This window comes from Martes martes, assembly GCF_963455335.1.
Source record: "Martes martes genome assembly, chromosome: 1".
In the NCBI taxonomy this organism is placed as follows: Eukaryota; Metazoa; Chordata; class Mammalia; order Carnivora; family Mustelidae; genus Martes; species Martes martes.
The window spans coordinates 131154507-131176143 of record NC_137888.1 but is presented as its reverse complement, the minus strand read 5'-3'; the positions used below and the strand labels follow the sequence as shown (position 1 = coordinate 131176143).

Here is a 21637-nt window from a genome sequence, read left to right as displayed (position 1 = left end):
ATGCATTTTCCATGTAATTCAGTCTCTTCATAAAAATCATTTTTATAATATAAAGATTATCTGGCTCAAAAGTGATCAGTAGTGTATTTCCTACCACATTAGTTACTCTTCTGACTTTCAAGGCTCTCATGCATCCAGGCCCTGGCATTAGTTAGTTAGTTAACTATGGGCACACAACTTTTCTGGGTCCCAACCTCCCAACACACTGATTCCTGAGATTATTGAAAAACTTAAATGAGGTGAAGCATTTAAGGTGCTGACAAGGGCCCAACACATAGCAGCATACTAAATAAAACAGTGTGGTTGCATAGCTCATAGCAATTTCCCCAGTGTTCACATCTGTATAACATCTTTCCTCCTACCATTTTAGATATGAATTCTGAATGGAAGCTGTTATCAGTTCTAAGACCTTGCTTCTTTGGTTGTAATGACTGGCTAAGGCATGGTCAGATGAGTCTAAATCAACTGATTAGTCATTCCCTGAGACTTAAAATTTTGTTTCCTTCATGACAGCAGAGTTCTTAAAATGTAAGTAGAGCTGCTAGCTGTAGTAAGAGAAAATGAAAATGACATTTAGAAAAGGGAGTAGGGGAGGCGGGGGATAAATGGGAGAGAGATTTACAGATACCACTCAAGTTCCTGGTCTCATTAGCTTTGATGATATGGGACTTTTCAATACTATAGATTCCTTTAATTTTGAATATTTTATAATAGGGAAAAAATAACTTTATAATAAAGATTTTGAAAGATTTTTATCAGAATTTGAACATGAATCTTAACTTCATTTTACTGCTCAATTACATAGATTTTTATTCCCGCTTTCCAGAATGATTATTATCCTTTCTCCAGCTATGGAAATGTAGCTGTAATACCATTATATTTGAACGGTCCTTCAGAGTTCCCACAGCCTTTCATGTCATTATCTTATTTGATTGTGTGAGATGAGTGGGCCAGGTAATGTTAAGCTTAGTTTTTACAAATCATGAAATCCATGTTGTTCAGGATGGAGAAGGTGAGAACTGAGCTAGGTATTAAGCATTCCTTACCAAGAGAGCTCAGAGCTTACTATTTGCAAGGTTGTCAGAGACAGTACATTATAAAACATTTTCATTAATTATTGTTAATTAGGATTTTCAGAAGAGCCCTGAAAAGTTTCATTAGCTCAATCATAAGACCTATTAAAATGCACTCAAGTCCACAATTTAAAATCATTCTTCCCAATGCACTTATCTTTCCCCAAAAGTTAATCTTTGCCATGTTCTGAATCAAGTTCCTGTTGTGCTTTTAAACTCTAGAACTTCAACCTTGAGAAGATATTATTGGGGGTGGAGTGGGAGAGAAGGGGGTGTATTATTCCTGGCTAGACATCCAGTGCTTAACAGGTTCAGATATAAATGAGCATAAATTCCTGCACCCCTTGACTAAGATAGAACTCTACATTGGCTATAGCACATGGCTAATTATTTACAAAGGTAATCACAAAGTACTGGAGCAATATTATCACAACACCTTTGTTTTGGAGAACTCAAATGCTTTCACAACTTAACTCATTTCACCCTCACTGAATCCACAAGGAGAGGCTAGATGACAAGTATCTGCTGAAGTTTTTGAAGTAGAGTGAGTTACTGAAGATAATGCAAAGCAAGCATGGTTTAGCTTCCTTTTTAGCCTCAGCATGATTGCACCTGTTATGAGAATCTTTCCATTTCACGTAGAAAACACAATTTATGAGGAGGATTGTTTCAATTTTAGATAAATTGTTTCTATGGAATCAAGGCATTGATGTGTCAAATATTGGAAGGATCATACTATTAGTTAATCAGCAGTGTTTTTCATTTTGCACTCTTATATTTTCATTTTTTATGGGACTAAAAGATAAGCTTTTTGTTTTAAGCACAGTATTATAATAAACTGACAGTCCTGGCGTAGCTCCCCTTTTCTCCTGACTGCCATTAGACTAAAATCGATCTTCTAAATAAAGTCTGTCCCAAGAGACACAATTGATGTAGGGAAAAGGGGACTTTTTTAAACCGAGCCTGACGTCACACATTTGTGCTCTAACCATCTGTACCTTTTATTAACCAGGGGCTGGAGCCGCCCAGGCGGACAGACATAGGCGCACAACAGCCTTCTCCCACTCAAGCCTGGAATGGCAACAGTGTGCGGCTGCCTTAGAAAGAAAAGCCGTTTCAGAACTCTGGGGTGGCATGGGGGTGTGTGTGGCAGGGTGAGGGAATCATTTTTTTTTCTTCTTCTTCTCCATCCAAGGATGCTATTTATTGGAAATCCAGCACATCTTTTATTTTTTAAATTGATTTCTCTCGAGTGGGAGGCAAAGCCCTTCAGATGCGAAGGAAGAAAAGGGAAAAAATGCAAGTCGGCAGGAGGATTTTGGAGAATTGCAGCCTTGCTTCGGATTGGGACTACAGGCAGAGAAAGACTCCGGCGTCCACAACCTGTTTGGCTGCAAAGATGCCGCCGTTCCGCCCCGAGCGCAACATCGCTCCCCTCCCCTCCGCCCCGGCCCCCGGCCCGGTTGCTGCCCCTGGGACGGCAGCAGCCCCCTCGCGTCACCTCTCACACCCTGCGGTGACTAGTCCACCCAAGTCCGGAGGGGCGTGTGCTGGGGAGGAGCGCTCATTCTCCTTCGACGCGCGAGACCCGGGCAGTTCACGCTCCCCCACAGTCCCCTCTTTCTGGCCTTGCCCACAGCCCCCGGGAGGGCAGCAGCCTCCCTGTGACCGCCTCTCCCCCTACTCCCTCGACTCCTTCATCTTCCACAAGCCCAGAGGCGCATTCTCACTGTCCCTCCACGTGCGCGTCCGGTTCGCCCCTCTCCTTTCGCCGCTCCCAGGAAGGCAGCAGCCACCAGGTGCCCACCTCTCACGCCCCTTCCGGCCCCTCACCCAGTTCCTTCATCCTCCTCTAGCGTTGAGGAGAGTCCACACTCCACCTCCACGTGCGAACCCAGGGCCGTTACCCGGCTTGCACATGCCCCCCACCTCCAGCCCGGGCTCCGCCCACCGCGCCCCGGGCACGCGCCCAGGAGTACCTGGCCACCCCTCCCCCTGCTCGGCTCCGCTCCCCTCCCGCCTCCCCCGCCCCACACGCAGTAGCTCGCAGCCCACCCCTCGCAGCTTCCTTCTCTCCGCCCCCTCCCTCCCCAGGAGGTGGGGGGGGCACGAACGAGCGCGACGGCGTGGCCAATGGGCGCTTGGCTTACTCTGGCCTCTCCCCCGCGCGGCCGCCAATCGCGGCAGGCGGTGGTGGTAATATTGTGGAGTGGAGTTTGGATGCCGCCGCTGCCGCGGGTTGGAACAGCGCGGCCGCGGGGGCTGCCAGGGTATTTCGGGAAGGGGGCGTGAGGAGGCGGAGGAGGCGGCGGCGGCGGCGGCGGCGGCTGTGGCGGCTGTGGCAGCAGCATCGTGTGGAGGCAGCGGAGAGAAAGAGAAAGAAAGGAAAGAAGAGGGCGGGGGAGTACTCAGAGGAGGAGGCGGGACCGACCGGGCTCCTCACCTCTCGGTAGCGGCGGCGGGCGGCTCGGGAGGCGGCACCGCCCCCTGCCCGCGGACTCTTCAACGCAGCCGGCCGCCGACTTGCGGGCCCCGGGCAGCGGCCGAAGCGACGGGGGCGGAAGCGGTGGGCCGGGGTGGCGGTGGAGGCGACCGCCATGGCGTTCCTCAAACTCCGTGACCAGGTAGATGAGGAGCGGCGGGGCGGGATCGCGCGACTGGGGGGGAAGGAAGGGAGGGCGGCGGGCCAGCGGTGTGGGCCGCCTGGACTCCCGCCCGGCCGGGTGGGTGCGAGGAAGGCGGGGTGCCGCCCCGGGGACTGGCGCGCGGAGACCGGGCCGGGGACCGCGGCTGGGCGGCCCGCCTGTCAGCTAAGCACCGGCCGTGTGAAGCCCACGTGCAGCTGGGGGGCTCGCCGCGGTCTCCGGTCGCCGCCGCGTGAGGGGCGGGTCCCTTGCTGGCCGCCTCGGCGTCGGCGTCCGGCTCGCTGCCGGGTATGCGCCTCCTCTCCTACCAGGTGAGGCTCGGGCCTAACAGGTGGCTTCTCGCTGCGGGGCGGGAGCGGTGCTGGCGGCCGTGACCTTAGGTCACGACCTTGCGCGCCTGTTTGCTACCCTGGATAGTTGCAGGCACACTGTCTTGGGGTTAAAGGCGGCAGATTCTGCTTCGAGACTAGTCATTCAGCCTGCAAGTTCCCAGACTTGTTTTCTTTTGACGTCTTGTGCACCATCTTGGTTACTTTTCTTGACTTAGCAAGAGCTGGTCAAAGAATACCTGAAGTGCTGAACAGAGTAGTGACTGTTTTGGACGGAAAATAATTTTGTCTAGGGACGAAATCACAGCTCTATCAGAATGATTTGTACCTCTGAATACGTGGAAAGATGGATAAAAAGACTTTCAGGCGATGCAGAGGCTCCTAAACATTTGTATCTCTTCTTTAAGGAAAGGGAAATCAATGTGTGAAATTTGCCGAGTGGCAGTAGACGTAATAGTGCTGAGAATTTATTTTTGCCATTTGTTTTGTTTTGTTTTGAACAGAAGATATTAGGCAGCTTTGAAGGGGAAGTAACTTGCATATATTGGGAAACTATTCTTAAAGTGAGTACTCCTTTTGTGAAAACAATGGGGAAAAATTGAGATATCTTTAATATCGTCTCTTAGTGACTGTTGTGCCTTAAATTCTGAATCTTGGTATCATCAGTTCTCATTTCATAAGTGAATTTTTATTTTCCGTTTAGGCCGTTGTCTTAACTTATGTATCATTAGTTATCAGGAAGGTTTTAGCTGGTGTTAACATCCTCAGGCATGATACTTTGAAAATCTCTACTGTTCAGTGAAGTTTGTACATTGTATTTCAGATAATAGAACCACGTTGTTCAATATCATAGGCACTAGCCTACATGTGGCAACTTAAATTTTAATAATTAAAATTAAATAAAAAGTTCACTTAGACTTAGCCACATTTCAAGTGCTCAGTAGCCACATGTGGTTATTGACTATGGAATTGGACAGCACAAATACAGAACATTTTTATCATCAGAAAGTTCTGTGGGACAGAACTGTTAAAAAAAAAAGTGTAAAACAACTAATTCCTGCTAATGTCTATATAGTCAACTCACATTATATTTTTAAAGGTGTAAAACTCAAGATCTGGATTCTTTAATCTTTGTCAGTCTAATGGCACTTTCTGCTTCCATTAGTAATAGTTGAGGTAATGATTGACTTTTGTTTTGTTTCTAGTCCTACACTTTTGAAAAAGTTATTTTTGCAATTTGGATCATAGTGTGCATTAGGAATTTGGTGAACTTTACGGAGACCATCCCTTTTTATTCACCATCAAGTTTAAGCAGAAGCAAGATTATGGTTTCAATTGGACATAAAATCCAGTTGCACTTTTGCATTTGTGTATTTAGGAATTATAAAGAAATTGTGAGGTTACTCCAATTTTATATAATATCTACTAATACTCAGTGGTTGCGATGATAATGTAAAATGTCACCTGTGAGCTTAAGGATACTTGGGCAAGTTGAGAGGCATGGCTCAGAGGGGGAAGAACATTGAAGTTTACTTCTAAACTACTAAGTAATTGACTCCTCTGGTCTCTTTTGGAAGACTTTTTTTGAGAAATGAGTTTGGTTTGCCTGTTTCAAAGGGAATAGCTGCTTTTAGATATCATCTTGTATGTTGATATTTTATTGACTATTAGAAATGATGATAAAAATGAAATGGAATACAAATAGTATTTTAACCTTTCCTATCTACAGGAAAAGCAATTCCGCTAGGTGAGTTATTTTATCTGAAGGAAAGGAAGAGAAAATGTGGATAAATACACAGAATTTTAAAGCTGGAAGGTACTTGATGTAGCATTTAACTCAGTCTGCATTTACACTTGGAGTAGGAAATAGTTCAAGCTACTTTTTTGTTATTGCCATATTCACCTTGTGTTTTGTTTTCTTTCTAGTGCTGTAAATGCAACCTAATATGTAGAACCTATTAATGGGTAGGAGTTGGTCTTTGTGCATGTAAGCGTCAGGTGGGTTCTAGATGATTTTAAATATAAAATCAGTGAGTAAACCAATTTGTTTTCATATCCAGTAAGTAATCTGGATAAGACAGCTTTCCCCCTCTCTGTGGCAACACCTAATACTGGAGTAAGAATAGGATTGAGTTTTCAGTTGAACATAAAATCTAATTGCACCTTTGCATTCATGAATCGTAATTATGACGTAATTGTGATGCTTCTCTGGTTTTATGTAGTATCTATTAATATTCAATGTAGTGGTAATAATGTGAAATGTCACGTGTAAACTTGAGGATACATGGACAAGGACTCAGACTAGTGCATTACTTTTTTTTTTTTTTTAAGATTTTATTTATTTGACAGAGACACAGTGAAAGAGAGAACGCAAGCAGGAGGAGTGGGAGAGGGAGAAGCAGGCTTCCTGCTGAGCAGGGAGCCCCGATGTAGGGCTCAAACCCAGGACCCTGGGATTGTGACCTGAGCCGAAGGCAGATGCTTAATGACTGAGCCACCCAGGCTCCCTTACTTTTGTTAATAGGTGAAAATAACTTTTAATTGTAAATGAGGTGAAAATAATTTTTCTGTTTGTAGGACTAGAAACATGAACCTTTCCTGTGATTTCCGCCCCCCCCCCCCATTACAGTGTTTATACAGCATGAATCTCTGACAGTTGCAGGATTTTATTCAATATGTATCACATGCAGGGGCGCCTGGGTGGCTCAGTGGTTAAAGCCGCTGCCTTCGGCTCAGGTCATGATCCCAGCGTCCTGGGATCGAGCCCCGCATCGGGCTCTCTGCTCGGCAGGGAGCCTGCTTCCTCCCTTCTCTCTCTGCCTGCCTCTCTGCCTACTTGTGATCTGTCTGTCAAATAAATAAATAAAATCTTTAAAAAAAAAATATGTATCACATGCAGATTTTTATCTTTGCAGTTAGTAAAAACGTAATTGTTTGATCACAGTTAAATTTTAAAAATTCTATTTTTAGTTTTGTTGAGATTATTGATATATAAGGTATACAATGTGATGATATCATACATGTATATAAAGCAAAATGATTACCACAGTAAGATTAGTTGACACTACCAGGGGTACGTGGGTGGTTTAGTCAGGTTGGTTTAGTTGGTTAAGTGTCTGACTCTTGATTTCGGTCAGGTCATGATCTCAGGCTCGTAGGATTGAGCCCCACATCAGGCTCTGTGCTCAGTGCAGAGTCTTCTTGTCCCTCTCCCTCAGCTCCTTCCCCTGCTCACCTGCATGCAGGCTTGCTCTTTCTCTATCTCTAAAATAAATAAATCTTAAAAAAAAAAAAAAAGCTAGTTGACACTACCATCCCTTCACACAATTACTTTGTGTGTGTGTGTGTAGATAACATTTAAGATTTACTTTAACAATGTTGAAATATATATATATACACACACACGCATATATGAAACACAGTATTATTAATTATTGTTACCATGTTGTACATTAGATCCCTGGAACTTATTTATAGTTGGAAATTTGTACCTTTTGGCCAATTGCATAATTATATTTTAATTTATCAGCAGTGATTCATAGTATACCCTGATAAGAAAGAAAAGACTGTTTAGGATGTGTAAGGTAACAAACTTACAACTGGAAAGCTAAATGGCAGTTGGTACTTGGCTTTAGTATCTAGAAGACAGTAGGGAGTGATGGAGATCATGCTGATAGGAGCAGGTATGTTAGTTGCTGCTTAGCTCCAGGACATTGCTGCTGTGCAGGTGTGCCTAGTATTTTTAGGACTCCGATTTTCTTTAGGAGGTTAGAGATCCAGATATTTATGAGAAATCTCTCTATAAATGTTGGCAAGTTGGTAGTTAACCATTGACAAAAATTTAAAGCTGTAGTTTTACATAGGGCTGAGCAGGGGACCAGTTTGTAATCACAAGTTTAGCTTATCTTCAGAAAATGAACTATAAAATAAGATTTCTATTTTATTTATTTTTAAAGAGATTTATTTATTTGAGAGAGAGAGAGAGAACTCACACTTGAGTGGGAGGAGGCACAGAGGGAAAGAATCTTAAGCAGACTCCCAGCTGAGCTTAACACAGGACTCGATCTCACGATCCTGAGCCGAAGTTAGGCGCCTGACTGAGTCACCGAGGTGCCCCAAGATTCCTATCTTAAAAGAACAGTTTTCTTTCAGATAAAGTAGTCAAAATGGTCTTCAAGCTAAGAAAATTGAGATATAAAAAATTGAGATATAATTTATATACCAATAAAAGTCATCTTTTAAAGTGTACAATTCAAGTCAAAGCAAACGTGAGAAAGAACAAAGCTAGAGGTATCACAATCCCAGATCTCAAGATATACTACAAAGCTGTAATAATCAAAACAATATAGTAAGGGCAGAAAAGTAGATATATAGATTGATGGAATAGAATAGAGAGCCCAGAAAAAAAACAAAGTAAACACATGCTTATTTGGTCAGTTAATGTACGACAAAGGAGGCAGGAGTATACAATGGGGAAAGACAGTCTCTTCAGTAAATGGTGCTGGAAAAACTAGATAACTACACCGGACGACTTTCTGACACAATACACAAAATAAACTCAGTAGATGAAAGACCTAAATGTAAGACCTGAAACCATAAAACTAGAAGAAAATATAGGTAGTAGTATCTTTGACGTTGACCTTGGCAGCATTTTCCTAAATGTGTTCCGCAAGCAGGAGAAACAAAAGCAAAAGTAAACAATTAGGTTTACACCAAAATAGAAAGCTTTGCACTGTGAAGGAAACCCATGGACGAAACAAAAAAGCAACTTACTGTAGTGGGAGAAGATATTTTCAAGTGATATATCTGATAAGGAATTAATATCTAAAATATATGAAGAATTTATACAACTCGGCACTGTTGGGGGGGATAATGATCTGATTAAAAAATGGACAGAGGACATTTTTCCAAATAATACATTTTTCCAAATAAGACATAACAGATGGCCAACAGACATGAAAAGATGCTCAACAACACTTATCATCAGGGAAATACAAATAAAAAAACATGTGAGCTATCAGCTAACACCTGTCAGAGTGGCTAAAATCAAAAGGAGAAGAAATAACAGTTATTGGTGAGGATGTGGAAAAAAAGGAACCCTGGTGCTCTGTTGGTGGGAATGCAAATGGGTGCAGCAACTTGGGAAACAATACAGAGGTTCATCAAAAAATTAAAAATAGAAAAACCATAGCATCCGGTAATGCTTTTGGATGAAACTTTTGGATGAAAACTGTAACTCAAAAGGGTATATGCACCTCTGTATTTATTGCAGCATTATTTACAATAGCCAAGATTTAGAAGCAACGTAAGTGTCTATCAGTAGATGGATAAAGATGTCACACGCACATAGGAATATTAGTCAGCCACGAAAAAGATGATCTTGCCATTTACTGCAACATGGATGTATCTTAGAGGTCACTATGCTAAGTAAAGTAAGTCAGCAAAAGACAAATAGTGTATGATTTCATTTACATGTGACTTCTTAAGGAAAAAAAAGACAAACTAAAAAAGCTGAGACAGTCCCGCAAGTAACTGGTTGTTGCCTGAGGGGAGAGGTGTGGGGAATGGGCAAAGAGGGATGAAGAAAGGGTACAAGCTTCCAGTTATGGAATAAATTATAGGGATTTTGTTTCAGCATAAGGAATATAGACAGTGGTAGTGTAATAGCAGTATATGGTGACAGATGGTAGCTACACTTATGATAGTAGCATAATGAGTTGTTGAATTGCTATGTTGTATACCTGAAACCAGTGTAACATTGTGTGTCATCTACACTTCAATTAAAAAAAAATTCAATAAATAACACCTCCAGAAATGTGTGCAATTCAGTAGTTTTTGGTATATTCACAAAGTTGTACAACCATGACCGCTATGTGATTCCAAAACATTTCTATCCTTTCAAAAAGCAATTGGCAGTCACTCCCTATTTCCTCCACTCCCCACCCCTTCCCCCCTCCAAGTCCCTGGTGAGCACTAATCTAATCTCTGTCTCTGTGAATTTGCCTATTCTGGATAACTATATAAATGTAATTCTACAGTATGTGACTTTTTGTGTCTTACTTCTTTCACTTACTGTAATCTTGTTAAGGTTTATCCATTCATGTAGCATGAATCAGTTAATTTATAAGCTTTATATCATGTTTATTTCTTCTAAAGAAAGTTCCTATACTTTTATGCTGTTTTATTGCTTCTTATATGCAAATCTATAATCTGGGATGTCTGTTTCTATTTTCTGAGTTGGTTTTAAAACTGGAGTTAGACTTTGTTTGCAGTAGTACTAGAGGATAGTAGTTTTTACATTTGGATTACTTTTTTCTGTGTAGGAGCTGTCTTTGTGTTCTCTTCTGGGTTAATGGTCATTAGGTAAGGGTTTTGATAAGTTGAAGGTTGAATTTTTTTTTTTTTTTGGAACAGTCTTGGCATATATCAGTAAGTAATTATTGAATGGATGAGAATAATTTGACTGCTATTTTGGATAGTTAGTTAGCTCTCACTTGATCAAATATCCATTAAGGGTAGAGCATTATTTGACTTTTCAGTAGAAAAACAATAGGTGATCCTTGAAAAATCTTATAATTAGGAATACAGAATCCTGAATGCCTGAAAAACATTTATGCTTAGATATTCAGGTATTCTATATTGAGTGTTGCCTTGCTTTGTGTTGGAGGCTGTGGGGCACACAAGGGTACAGTAGTCACTATCTCTGTTCTTAAAAATCTTACTGGCTAGGAAAAGGCAAAAGATACATAAAGGCACAGTATCTGATACACTTCACCTGAAAAGGTTTATAGAGGTTGAAGAAAAACATATGGAGCATATTATTTAGAAATGTATCTAACATAGTTAAAAAATAAGTGTGTCTTGTGTTTACTGTTTTTTGTTTTTTGGGTTTTTTTTTTGGTGCCTTGTATAATACAGTGTAGAACATGTAAAGATGTAGAACATAAAAGATGTGTATAACATACTTCACAATTCAGAAAGGAATAGATGATATGATTGTAGGCAGAGGGAAACTTCATGGCAAGGGAGATAGTTGGAGGTTCACAGGAAGGATTTGTTGAAAGCAAACAGTTGTGTAGGAAAGCAACAAGAGAGAAATAAAAGGCAAGCCAAAAAAAGAGAATGGTGTATCTGTGCTGCAGTGAGGAGATAAACCTTATTGGTATGTGTAGTTGGAAAGGATAGGAGATGGATTAGCTAAATTAACAGTGACTACATTATGAAGTACTTTGAATATAAGCCTAGGAAGTTTGGACTTGACTGGAAGGTGTTGGGAAGTTGTTACAGATGGGTTTCTTGATCTAGGGTCTGTGAAGTGCTTTTTGGAGGAATGTGCATACATCTACTTAAGAGGCTTCGTAACTTCTATTAGATCTTCTGAGGAGTCCATGACACCCAAAAGTTAAATAACTGCTATATTATAGGTTTTAGAAGAGTGAATTACAGAAGGCAAACAACAGGAACACCCGAGACCAGTTAGGGGGCTATTGCTATAATTCAGAACAGATGTAAAACATTTTAGTGCAAGTCAAGTGCATTAAATACTAAGCAGGAGTTTGAATGAAAATGAGTGCATCTTTAAAAGATCCTCATAGCTGTATTAATGGCTCACTTAATTGTACAACTGAGAGTGTCCTATATTTATACGGCAGTTGACAATTTTTTTGCTGCATAGTCCCACTAGGGTAAATTAAATATGAAAAAATAATTAAACATTGATAATTCAAGTAGTTAGATTTGGATTATATTAGGTTTTCCAGCATTTTATCTTATTTCCTTTTTATTTTCCAGTCTAGTGTAAAATTTATATTTGGTGAATGCACTGTACCTGGGTTAACGTGAAATGCTCCTGGAGAAGGTTTTGTGCCTGGAGAGAATAGTTGGGGGTTAAGTCTTTTTGTTCTGGACAATGTATTCTATGGATAATTCACATTAAACACACACAGTGATACTGAATAACAGAGTTATACAGTACTTTTCATTCAAAGCAAAAATTAATGAAATATTCAGTTACTTAAACCAGCAATGTTTTAAAGTGTAACAGTACATCGCACATATGATGATTAAAGTTCTCGAGTGCTTCAAATTTAATTTCTACTACTCCCTAGTCCCAGTTCTTAGTTAAGTGATTTATCCACCTTCCTTATGTGCTACTGATTTTTTAAAAAGGATTCTTCTGTGTGTATACTGATTGGAATGCAAAATTAAGTCTGAATAGAATTACTACTCTCAGAGCTTTAGTGGAAAGTTCACTTTTGCCTAGTAAATTTAAGTTCAAATTCTTAATTGGTGATGGTTTATTTAAATTTATTTATTATAAGCTTAAAGTTAGATCTTCTCTACTCTTAAGGATTTGAGGCCACAGATAATGTTAAAACATACAGTATGGGATAGTTGAGGAAAGTCAGGAAGCGGTTGCTTATGAAACATATACTTGTTCAAGCACCTAGAGAGTTATTATGCTTCAGTACTACATTTAACTTTCTTTTTACCTAAGGTACCAAACCCCCGCCCCCAAACTTTTGTATCTTAAAATCGTAAGTGTAAGTTAGTCTGGAGTGGCAGCCTTTTCTCTTGTATCAGTTTTTGTATTAAAAAGTTTGATAGCTTTTTCTTTTTTAAACAGCTTTGCTGTAATATAATTCACACATCAATTTAAATTATACAGTTCAGTGATTTTTAGTATATTCACAGAGCTATGTAAGTATCACCTCAGTCAATTTTAGATCATTTTATAATGCTGAAAAGAAACCTCTTACCCCTAAGCCATTATTCCCTCAAACCCCCATCATTCCTAGCCCTAAACAAGTACTAATTACTTTTTGTTTCTGTATATTTGCCTGTTTTATGTAGCATGTTTGAAAGGCTCATCTGTACTGTAGCATGTATCGATATTCTGACTACTGGATAGTGTAGTATTACATTGAATCATACCACATTTTATCTGTCCATTCAACAGTTGATAGGCACTTGGTTTATTTTCGCTTTTTGGCTAGTACAAATAATGCCGCTACGAACATTTGTGTACAAGTTTTTGTGTAGGCATAAGTTTTCATTTCTCTTGGGTACTTAGGAGTGGACTAGTTGGGTCATACGGAAACTCTATTTAGCCTTAATTTTAACGAACTGCCGGTCCATTTTCCAGAGTGGCTGTACCATTTCATATCCCACCAGCAGTACATGAGAGTTTGTTTCTCCACATCCTCAGTAACACTTATTATTATCTTTTTTTCCCATTACTGTCATCCTAGTATGTGTGAAGTGGTATCTGCTTGTGGTTTTGATTTGCATTTCCCAATGGCTAATAATATCGGGCATCTTTTCATCAGATCTTTTGCCCATTTTAAAAAATTGGGCTATTTGTCTTTTTATTATTGGGTTGTAGTGCTTTATATATTTTAGCTACCAGTTCCTTATCAGATACGTGTTTTACAAATACATCTCCCATTTCTTCTTTCTTGCTAGTATTTTTGAAGGGCAAAACTTTTAATTATGGAGTACAATTTGTCATTGATTTATAGGGTTTGACTAGGGGCCTATGTGGATAGGGCATGCAAGCAGAGGAGTTGACTTGAGGGTGAGATGAATTCAGTTTTGGTTATATTGAGGTCCTAGTGGGACAGTTATAGGAGGCAGTTAAATGAGAGGCTGGTTTCTGAGAAAAGTGTTTTCTCTGGTAATTGAGGTGAATGAGGTCTTTAATGAGAAAAGTTCATGGCTAAGGAGAATATGGTGGAGAATATGGAATGGGTGGAGCAAAGGAAGCCTGTGAAGCTACCAGAGTTAGGAAGAGAGTCAGAGTAGACTACTCATAGGCCAGAGGAGGGAAGAATTTCCCAAGTTGTATGTATGTTGTATTCTCCTAGACACAAAGGCTCAGTTTTCTCATCACTTTTTAGCTTTCTTTTTCTCTAGCACATTGTTGTAAACTTCCCATGGAAATGTTTTTCCTATTTGCCCCAATTTCTTTACTTCCTTAGCCAGTAATTCCCAAGTTGGGCATACATCGAAATCAGTTGGCCGGCTTTAATATAGGATTTTGGGGTCCTGTTAGACATGCTGAATAAGGATCACTTGGGGTAGTGTCCCAGAATCTGTATTTTAAAACCTCTTAAGGTAAAGAGTGGTTTGCTCTTCACCAAGCTTGTTTACTTTTTTCTTGGATCCCAACCGGCCTATATTTTCCAGCCCCTCTTGGATTTGGGGATGGCCATATGATTGAGATCTGGCCATAGGAAATTAAGCAGAAGTGTTGAGTGTTTCTTCAGCCCTGGCAAATACAAACTTTCCTTGAACAATCCTCTCTTCTCTCTTCTCCTCTCTCCTGCTGGCTGGGTGTTGTCTGCCAAAGCAACTTTGGAAAGATGGGTCCAAGAGAGCTGAACTTCTGTCAGCCTGGGTCATCTCCAGCCTCTTCATGCCCACAGCTGATCATTAACATGGATTTTTGGACTTCATGTAAGCATGAAATAAAAATAAACTATTCTGTCACACTTTGGGATTTACCTATTATAACATCCATTGTTACTTTAATCTATATAACTCCTTAGTTTATTATCCAGAATCTGTTTTTGGGATCCATTGCCCTTGGTTTATACTATTTTATATTTTAAAACTCATTTATATGGTAAGTTAGTCTTTAGCTGTTAACTTCAGGCCTTATACATAAATACTGTGTTTTCTTTGTAAAAATTTTCATGGAAATTATTATAATTAACATCCTGATTATTTTATTATATAACAAACATTTGTATGCCTGCTACCTGCTGGTCCTTGATACTAGGGATACACATGTGTATAAAACATGGTCTCTGTCTTCTAGTATGGGATAAGATGGAATTAGATAAGGCAATTATCTTACATGTGCTTCGAAAGCATGAAGAGAGAAATGGCTGATTGAACCCAGCGGTGGAGTTGGGGATCCTTGAAGTTTATTTTAATGGGATTTTTTTTTTAACCCATGTTCATTTGTAATTTTGTGCTCTCTCCTCCTCGGTGGATAAGAGCCGTATACAGCCTGTGTAAAATATCCTTCTAGAGGAGCAAAAAGTACAAGTGTGTTTTTGGTAGATTTGTGTTACATGTGGGTATTTTGTTTGAGTGCGTATTTTTTCTTAACGTCTACCACCAAGAAAGAAGAGAATGCTTTATTTAGGGGAACTGCAGATCTTAGTCCTGATACAGATCATATTGTTAAACTTTTCCTTTCGTTAACTAAGGTTTTTTTGTTGTTATTTTTTGTTTTGTTTTATTTTTAAATAAATATTACGTGTTTTCATTTTTCCTTTTGAGGGAACTTTTGAATTAGAAATGGTGAAAGTCAGAAAGAACCTATCTGCTGTCAGTATTGTATTCTTATTAGTGTAGATTAGGTAAAAGTCAGATAATTCAAACAGGACTTTGAAAGATTTTGTGTGTGTGTGTGTGTGTGTGTGTGTGTGTGTGTCTGTGTGTCTGTGTAAACAGGTAAACAAGAGCCTTCTATTTTGACTAGTTCTCTGAATGGTGAGAGGCTTCCTTCACTTTTTGAAAGCTTACATGCTAGTCAGTGTGTATTCCAGATTGTCGCATTGGGTCATGCCAAGAGTGAGGAGAGTGTCCCTGGGAGAACTAAAAACAACCAGGCAAGTGACAACCACATCCTGAAGAAAAGGAGTTGAACTTGACGGTTAAAAACAGATGGCTTTTAGGGGATCTAAAAGCAAACTGCAGCATCCAGGAATGAGCAGTGGAGTTGAAACCAGGTGAATAGATCAGAACAGCAAGTATAGTGTTTGTCAGGTAGATCCAATAAGTAGCCTAATCCAGGGTATAGGCAGGTAGTTAGAAACTGGCATGTCTGTGAGAGCTTGAATGATTCATATAGTGAAGATATCTGGAATCAAGAAACTTCAATAGATGAGGCCAACAGACTATAACCTTTCAGACCTTCTCAGTTGATACTGTGGCAGGGACACTGAGAAGGAACCTGGTTGGAGTATTTCCCAATTTAGAATCTAGTCAAGAGGTGTAAATGAAATACAGTATAGATGTACTATAGAAATGTCCTGGAAGATTGTATATATGTTAAATATGGTTAATCCACTCATTTAATAAAGAGCAACTTCTCGGTTTTAATGAAACTTATGGTACATTGTTTTAAATACAGAATTTATTAGTAAAACAAATTATCCTTCAGCTTATCTTTTACCATAAAGCTGAATTTCTATATATCACCTTCACTTAAGCTTAGATATACTGACTGCTTAACTATTACAGATGCTTAGTAACACATGGATTATTTTGGATGTCTTGGTGTGTTCTTGGTTTTAGAAGCTCTGAATGTTTTAGCTATAGAATTATTGCTTTTGAAATGTCACTCACTAATCGGGGTGCCTGGGTGGCTCAGTGGGTTAAAGCCTCTGGCTCAGGTCGTGATCCCAGGGTCTTGGGATCGAGCTCTGCATGGGGCTCTCTGCTCTGCGGGGAGCCTGCTTCCTCTTCTCTCTTTGCCCGCCTCTCTGCCTACTTTTGATCTCTGTCAAATAAATAAATAAAATATTTTTTAAAAAAAAGAAATGTCACTAATTAACCTATTTGTATTTTCTTTTCCTCACTAGCAATTTCTACCTTCTAAGACTTCTTTTGGACTGTAAGATTCTATTATAAAGTCAAATGAACTTTTTACCTGCTCATCTTGTAGTTTCTTCAGCATCTTGGAGCTACAGTTTTGAACATGGAATTTCTTTTCTCTGACCACTGGTTCTCCCACTTCCTCAGCCACAGTGAACCTGAGCTTTGCTGTGTTGGAATCTACTTTACCTAGTCTGCTAGGTATAGTTTGGCCACAAACTGGCCTCTTGAGAAGCCTGACTTTCTGATTTGAGCAGTACTGGTTAGGGTAGTGTTTTCTGAAACATGGGACAACTTTTACTCCTGGTGTTTTTCTTGAGATTTTTTTTGTGGGTGACCTGTCTACTTTGATTACTAGATGTTGACTGATACTTTCTTGCTTCTGGTCTGGACTCCTGGACCAGAATCCTGCTTCATTCTCACTTTCCTCTGGCCTATTCAGGAGTCTCCTGGCTCACTTCATTGCAGCCTTTCCTTTTTACCATTCTGTAGGTTTCATTTTGTCCTATTTAACACCCTCCCTCTTGCCCTCAGCCATCACCCATCCCTACTGTCTTTCAACTTTCATGTGTTTTCTGCCATCACCTTTTTTTTTTTTTTTACTCCTTTTGACCCAATCTCTTGAGCCTCAATGCCTATCTTACACACAGTCTCTTCCTTTTCATCTTAGTGTTCTGCCTCTTGAAACTTGTCCATTTTCCCACTCCCACACCCTTCTTAGGCTGGACCCTTTTCTCAGCAAGCTTTGTTTCTCAGTGGGAACTTTCCCTGCTCTTCCTTCCCTTAGTGCCATTATGTCAGTTTTATATCCTATCTGTTTTCTACTCTTGTCTTTACCCCTAACACCACCCTTTTAGCTTATAGCTCCTTATAGCTCCATTCTTTCCTGCAGCTTTGTCAGGCAAGAGAAGCAAATGACTTAAAGAAAAGTGTGAAGTAAATAATAGTGAATGTCACCATACATGGATATGGCAAACAATTATGATAATTAATTGAATGTCTGAAATGGTGGAGTATGTACTTTTAATTCTGGCTCATTAATTTTTTTGTCACTTCAGAAAGAAGCCCTGTAACCAGCAGTCACCCCATTCCTTTTTAGTCTCCCTCCCCTGGCCCACCTTTCCCTCAGCCTAATCTAGGCATCCACTAATCTCCTTTCTGTTTCTACACATTTGCTTATTCTGGACACTTCATGTAAATGGAATCATAAAATATATAATCTCTTATGACTGCTTTCACATAAAAGGTTTTAGAGTTTTATTCATACTGTAGTTATGTGTCAGAACTTCATTTCTTTTTATTGCTATATTGGGTTGTTTCTACTTTCTGAATAAAATAAAATGCGCTTGGGGATATCTTCATTGAATTGTGAGAATTGTGAGAATGTTGAAAAAGTGTCTAGTATGTAACAGTTGCTCAATAAATGCTCACTATCCAAACAATTTAAACTCCTGTATTCCCTTGACTTTCTCAGTCAACCTATAGATTACTTCTATAATATTTATTCTCTTGTTTCAGCTCTGGGACCACTAAAAAATTGGTGAAGGAAGTAATGAAACCAAGTTGAATATATTCCAGTTTTCTGATGTCTAACTTCAGCTGCACCTTCAAGTCTGTTTCATCCTTACCATTCCTTTTCTATACCCATTAATATTTAATTTCTGCCTTCTCCATTTTAACACGTAGTTGTGTCTCCTAATTTACTAAGAGAAGTCTGCCTACCCGTGTAATCTTTCTTATTGATCTCCTTCCTTATTGCAAATCATTTATTTGTACACTTCGCCTTTTTCCTGTTATTTTTTTTTTTCTTATTTTGGCTGAGAGAAATGAATATACTTTTTCTCTTTCTCAGAGCATTTTTCTGCTGTAACCCTAATCATACCTTCATCTGAGATTTAGATGTATTATTTCTTTTTATTTTTTCGTATTGTTACACTTCTCTCCCTGCTCTCAGACATTGTTATATGTTGGTGCCTGGAGGAACACTATCTATTAATCAAGATTCTAATACTCATAGTGGGCAAAAACCAGGTAAGCAACACCCACTGCAGGATTCAACCTTAACAAGGCTTATTTCTGTTTGGGTATGCCATATTTTGCAATGTAACTTTTAAAATACTGCTTACTTCAGTGTGAAGTACTAAATCAAGGTTGTTTGAGTTGAATTTTTTTTATTACGATAGTGAAAACATTTTCCTTTTCATGGTTCTGTGTTAAGGCTAGGTATATGTAATATTTTTTTTTAAAGATTTCATTTATTTATTTCTTCGATAGAGAGCAGAACAGGGGGAGCAGCAGGCAGAGGGAGAGGGAGAAGCAGACTCCCCACTGAGCAAGGAGCCCCCATGCAGGGCTCGATCCCAGGAGCCCAGGATCATGACCTGAGCCTAAGGCAGCTGCTTAACTGACTGAGCCACCCAGGTGCCCTTATATGTAAAATTTTTTTTTTTTTTTTTTAAAGATTTTATTTATTTATTTGACAGAGAGAGATCACAGTAGACAGAGAGGCAGGCAGAGAGAGAGAGGGAAGCAGGCTCCCTGCCGAGCAGAGAGCCCGATGCGGGACTCGATCCCAGGACCCTGGGATCATGACCTGAGCCGAAGGCAGCGGCTTAACCCACTGAGCCACCCAGGCGCCCCTATATGTAAAATTTTTAAAAAAATGTATCCTTTTATTATTATCCTGGGAGACAGAAATCTAACCCACCCTTCAGGTAGTCATCTCTCTGAACCACATTGATTCTAAAATGTGCTCAGTTTGTATAGTTTTCATTGGTTCCACATTCCTATTCTACCCTGTCAGAAAATCTTCCTTTTTACCCAATTCCGTTCTCTCCAGCTATAATTCAGTCATTTTCCATTGTATTGTCTACAATAAGGATCCTGTATAGACCTTTCAAGTTGGATTCAGGGAGCTTTCAATTGGTTCGACAAGTGGCTCCTTTTTTTTCTTTAAGAGTTTATTAAGGTATAATTTACGTATTATAAAATTACTCTGTTTTAAGAGCACAAGCCAATTATTTTAGTAAATTTAAGGAGTTTTGTACTCAGCACCACCCTCCAGTTTTAGAACATTTCCATCACCCAAAAAGATAACCTATTTTGGAAAAACCTCAGTTCTCCTCCTATGTGTTGCTCTCTTATTGACACACTCCTACCACGCTCATCATACTTCTACACCTGACAGCTGTTCTACAGTTCAACTTAATTTTGACACAGTTGACCTGGCAATAGCATCAGATCCCATAGGTTAAGGGCTTAGTCCTAGAAGACTGTCCTTGCTCCTTTCCCTACAAATGCCAATTGCAGGTCCAGGTGCTTCTGACTGACTGGCTACAAATCAGAAGTTCCCAGATAATTCACAGAATGCAAAGAAACTTTCTGTTAACTAGATTACTGGTTTAGTACAAAAGGCTATAACTAAGGAATGGCCAAATGGAAGAGATACATAGAGCAAGGTATGTAGGATGGGACATTGAGCCTCTGTGCTCTGTGGGTGTGCCACTTTCCCCAGATCTTCATGTGTTCACCAACCTAGAAGCTAAGCTCTCTGAACCCCATCCTTTTGGGTTTTTGTGGAGGCTTCATTACATAGGTGTGATTGATTAAATCATTGATCGTTGCTGATTGAACTCCAGCCCCTCTTTCCTCCCCAGAAATCAGGGCTAGGAGTGGGGATGAGGGTGGGACTGAAAGTTTCAACCCTGTGATCACTTTGGTTGATTATTTTTAGGCAGTTTCCAAAAGTTGCCTTATTTATTTTTTTTAAAGATTTTATTTATTTATTTGACAGAGATCACAAGTAGGCAGACAGGCGGCGGTGGGGGGGGGGGTGGGAAGCAGGCTCCCTGCTGACCAGAGAGCCCGATGTGGGGCTCGATCCCAGGGCCCTAGGATCATGACTTGAGCTGAAGGCAGAGGCTTTAACCCACTGAGCCACCCAGGCGCCCCCAAAAGTTGCCTTATTAACATAACAAAAGACACCTATGGCTCCCATCACAGGAAAGTCCAAAGATTTTAGGAGCTCTGCCAGAAAAGGGGGATGAACACCAAATATATATATTTCTTATTAAAAATCACAATATTTCAATACCTCATACCCATTTTGCAGTCACTCCTTTTCCACCTTCAGCCCCAGGCAATAACTGACCAGTAGTCTGTCTCCATGATATAGCTTTTTAAAACATTTTATTTAAGTGGAATCATATGTTCATTTTTGTTTGGCATCTTTCATTTTGGGGTTCATCCATGTTGTAACATGTATATTAATTCTTCATTGCTGACTAGTAAGCCATTGTATGGCTATACCACAATATTTTGTTTATCCATTCGCAAGTTGTTAGAAATTTGAATTGTTTCTGATTTTTGGCTATCATGAATAAAGTTGTGATGACTATTCATACGTAAATCTTTGTATACACATATGTTTCAGTTTCTTTTGGGAAGATTCATAGAAGTAGAATTGCTGGTCATATTGTAAGGTCATGTTTAATGTGTTAAGAACAGTCCTTAAACTATATAATCCCTATTATGTATTGCTGGATTTGGCTTGCTCATACTTTGTTGAGAGTTTTTTAATCTTTATTCTTTGGAGTTGTTGACTTCATAAAATGAATTAAGATGTGCTCTCTCTTTTTTAGAAGAGTTTGTGAGGGATTAGTATTATTTCTTCTTTAAATATTTGATAGAATTTGGCTGTGAAGCTATGTAGGCAAGGACTTTTTCTTTGTGGTAAGATGTTAAATTTCTAATTTAGTTTCTTCACTTGTTATAGGTCTATTCAGATTTTTTATTTTCTTTTGACTTTTGATAATTTGTGTCTTTTAGGGAATTTGTTCATTTTACCTAACTTGTTGGCATAAAGATGTTCATAGAATTTCTTTATAAAACTTTTAATTTCTCTGAGGCTAATAATGCTCTATCCCTTTTCATTCCTGATTTTGCCAGTTTGTCTTCATTCTTTTCTCCTGGTGAATCT

General features: G+C 39.7%; 1 protein-coding gene across 1 annotated transcript in view; it reads left to right on the top strand.

The window, feature by feature from the left end:
• The first annotated feature begins 3274 nt into the window (after nucleotides 1-3274).
• ANKRD28 (ankyrin repeat domain 28) overlaps nucleotides 3275-21637 on the top strand; it is a 208167-nt gene continuing 189804 nt past the window's right edge. The window contains exon 1 of the mRNA XM_080814650.1: nucleotides 3275-3697. Coding sequence (XP_080670776.1) covers nucleotides 3671-3697 — 27 coding nt within the window. The 5' untranslated portion in view covers nucleotides 3275-3670. The remainder of the gene's footprint in view (nucleotides 3698-21637) is intronic.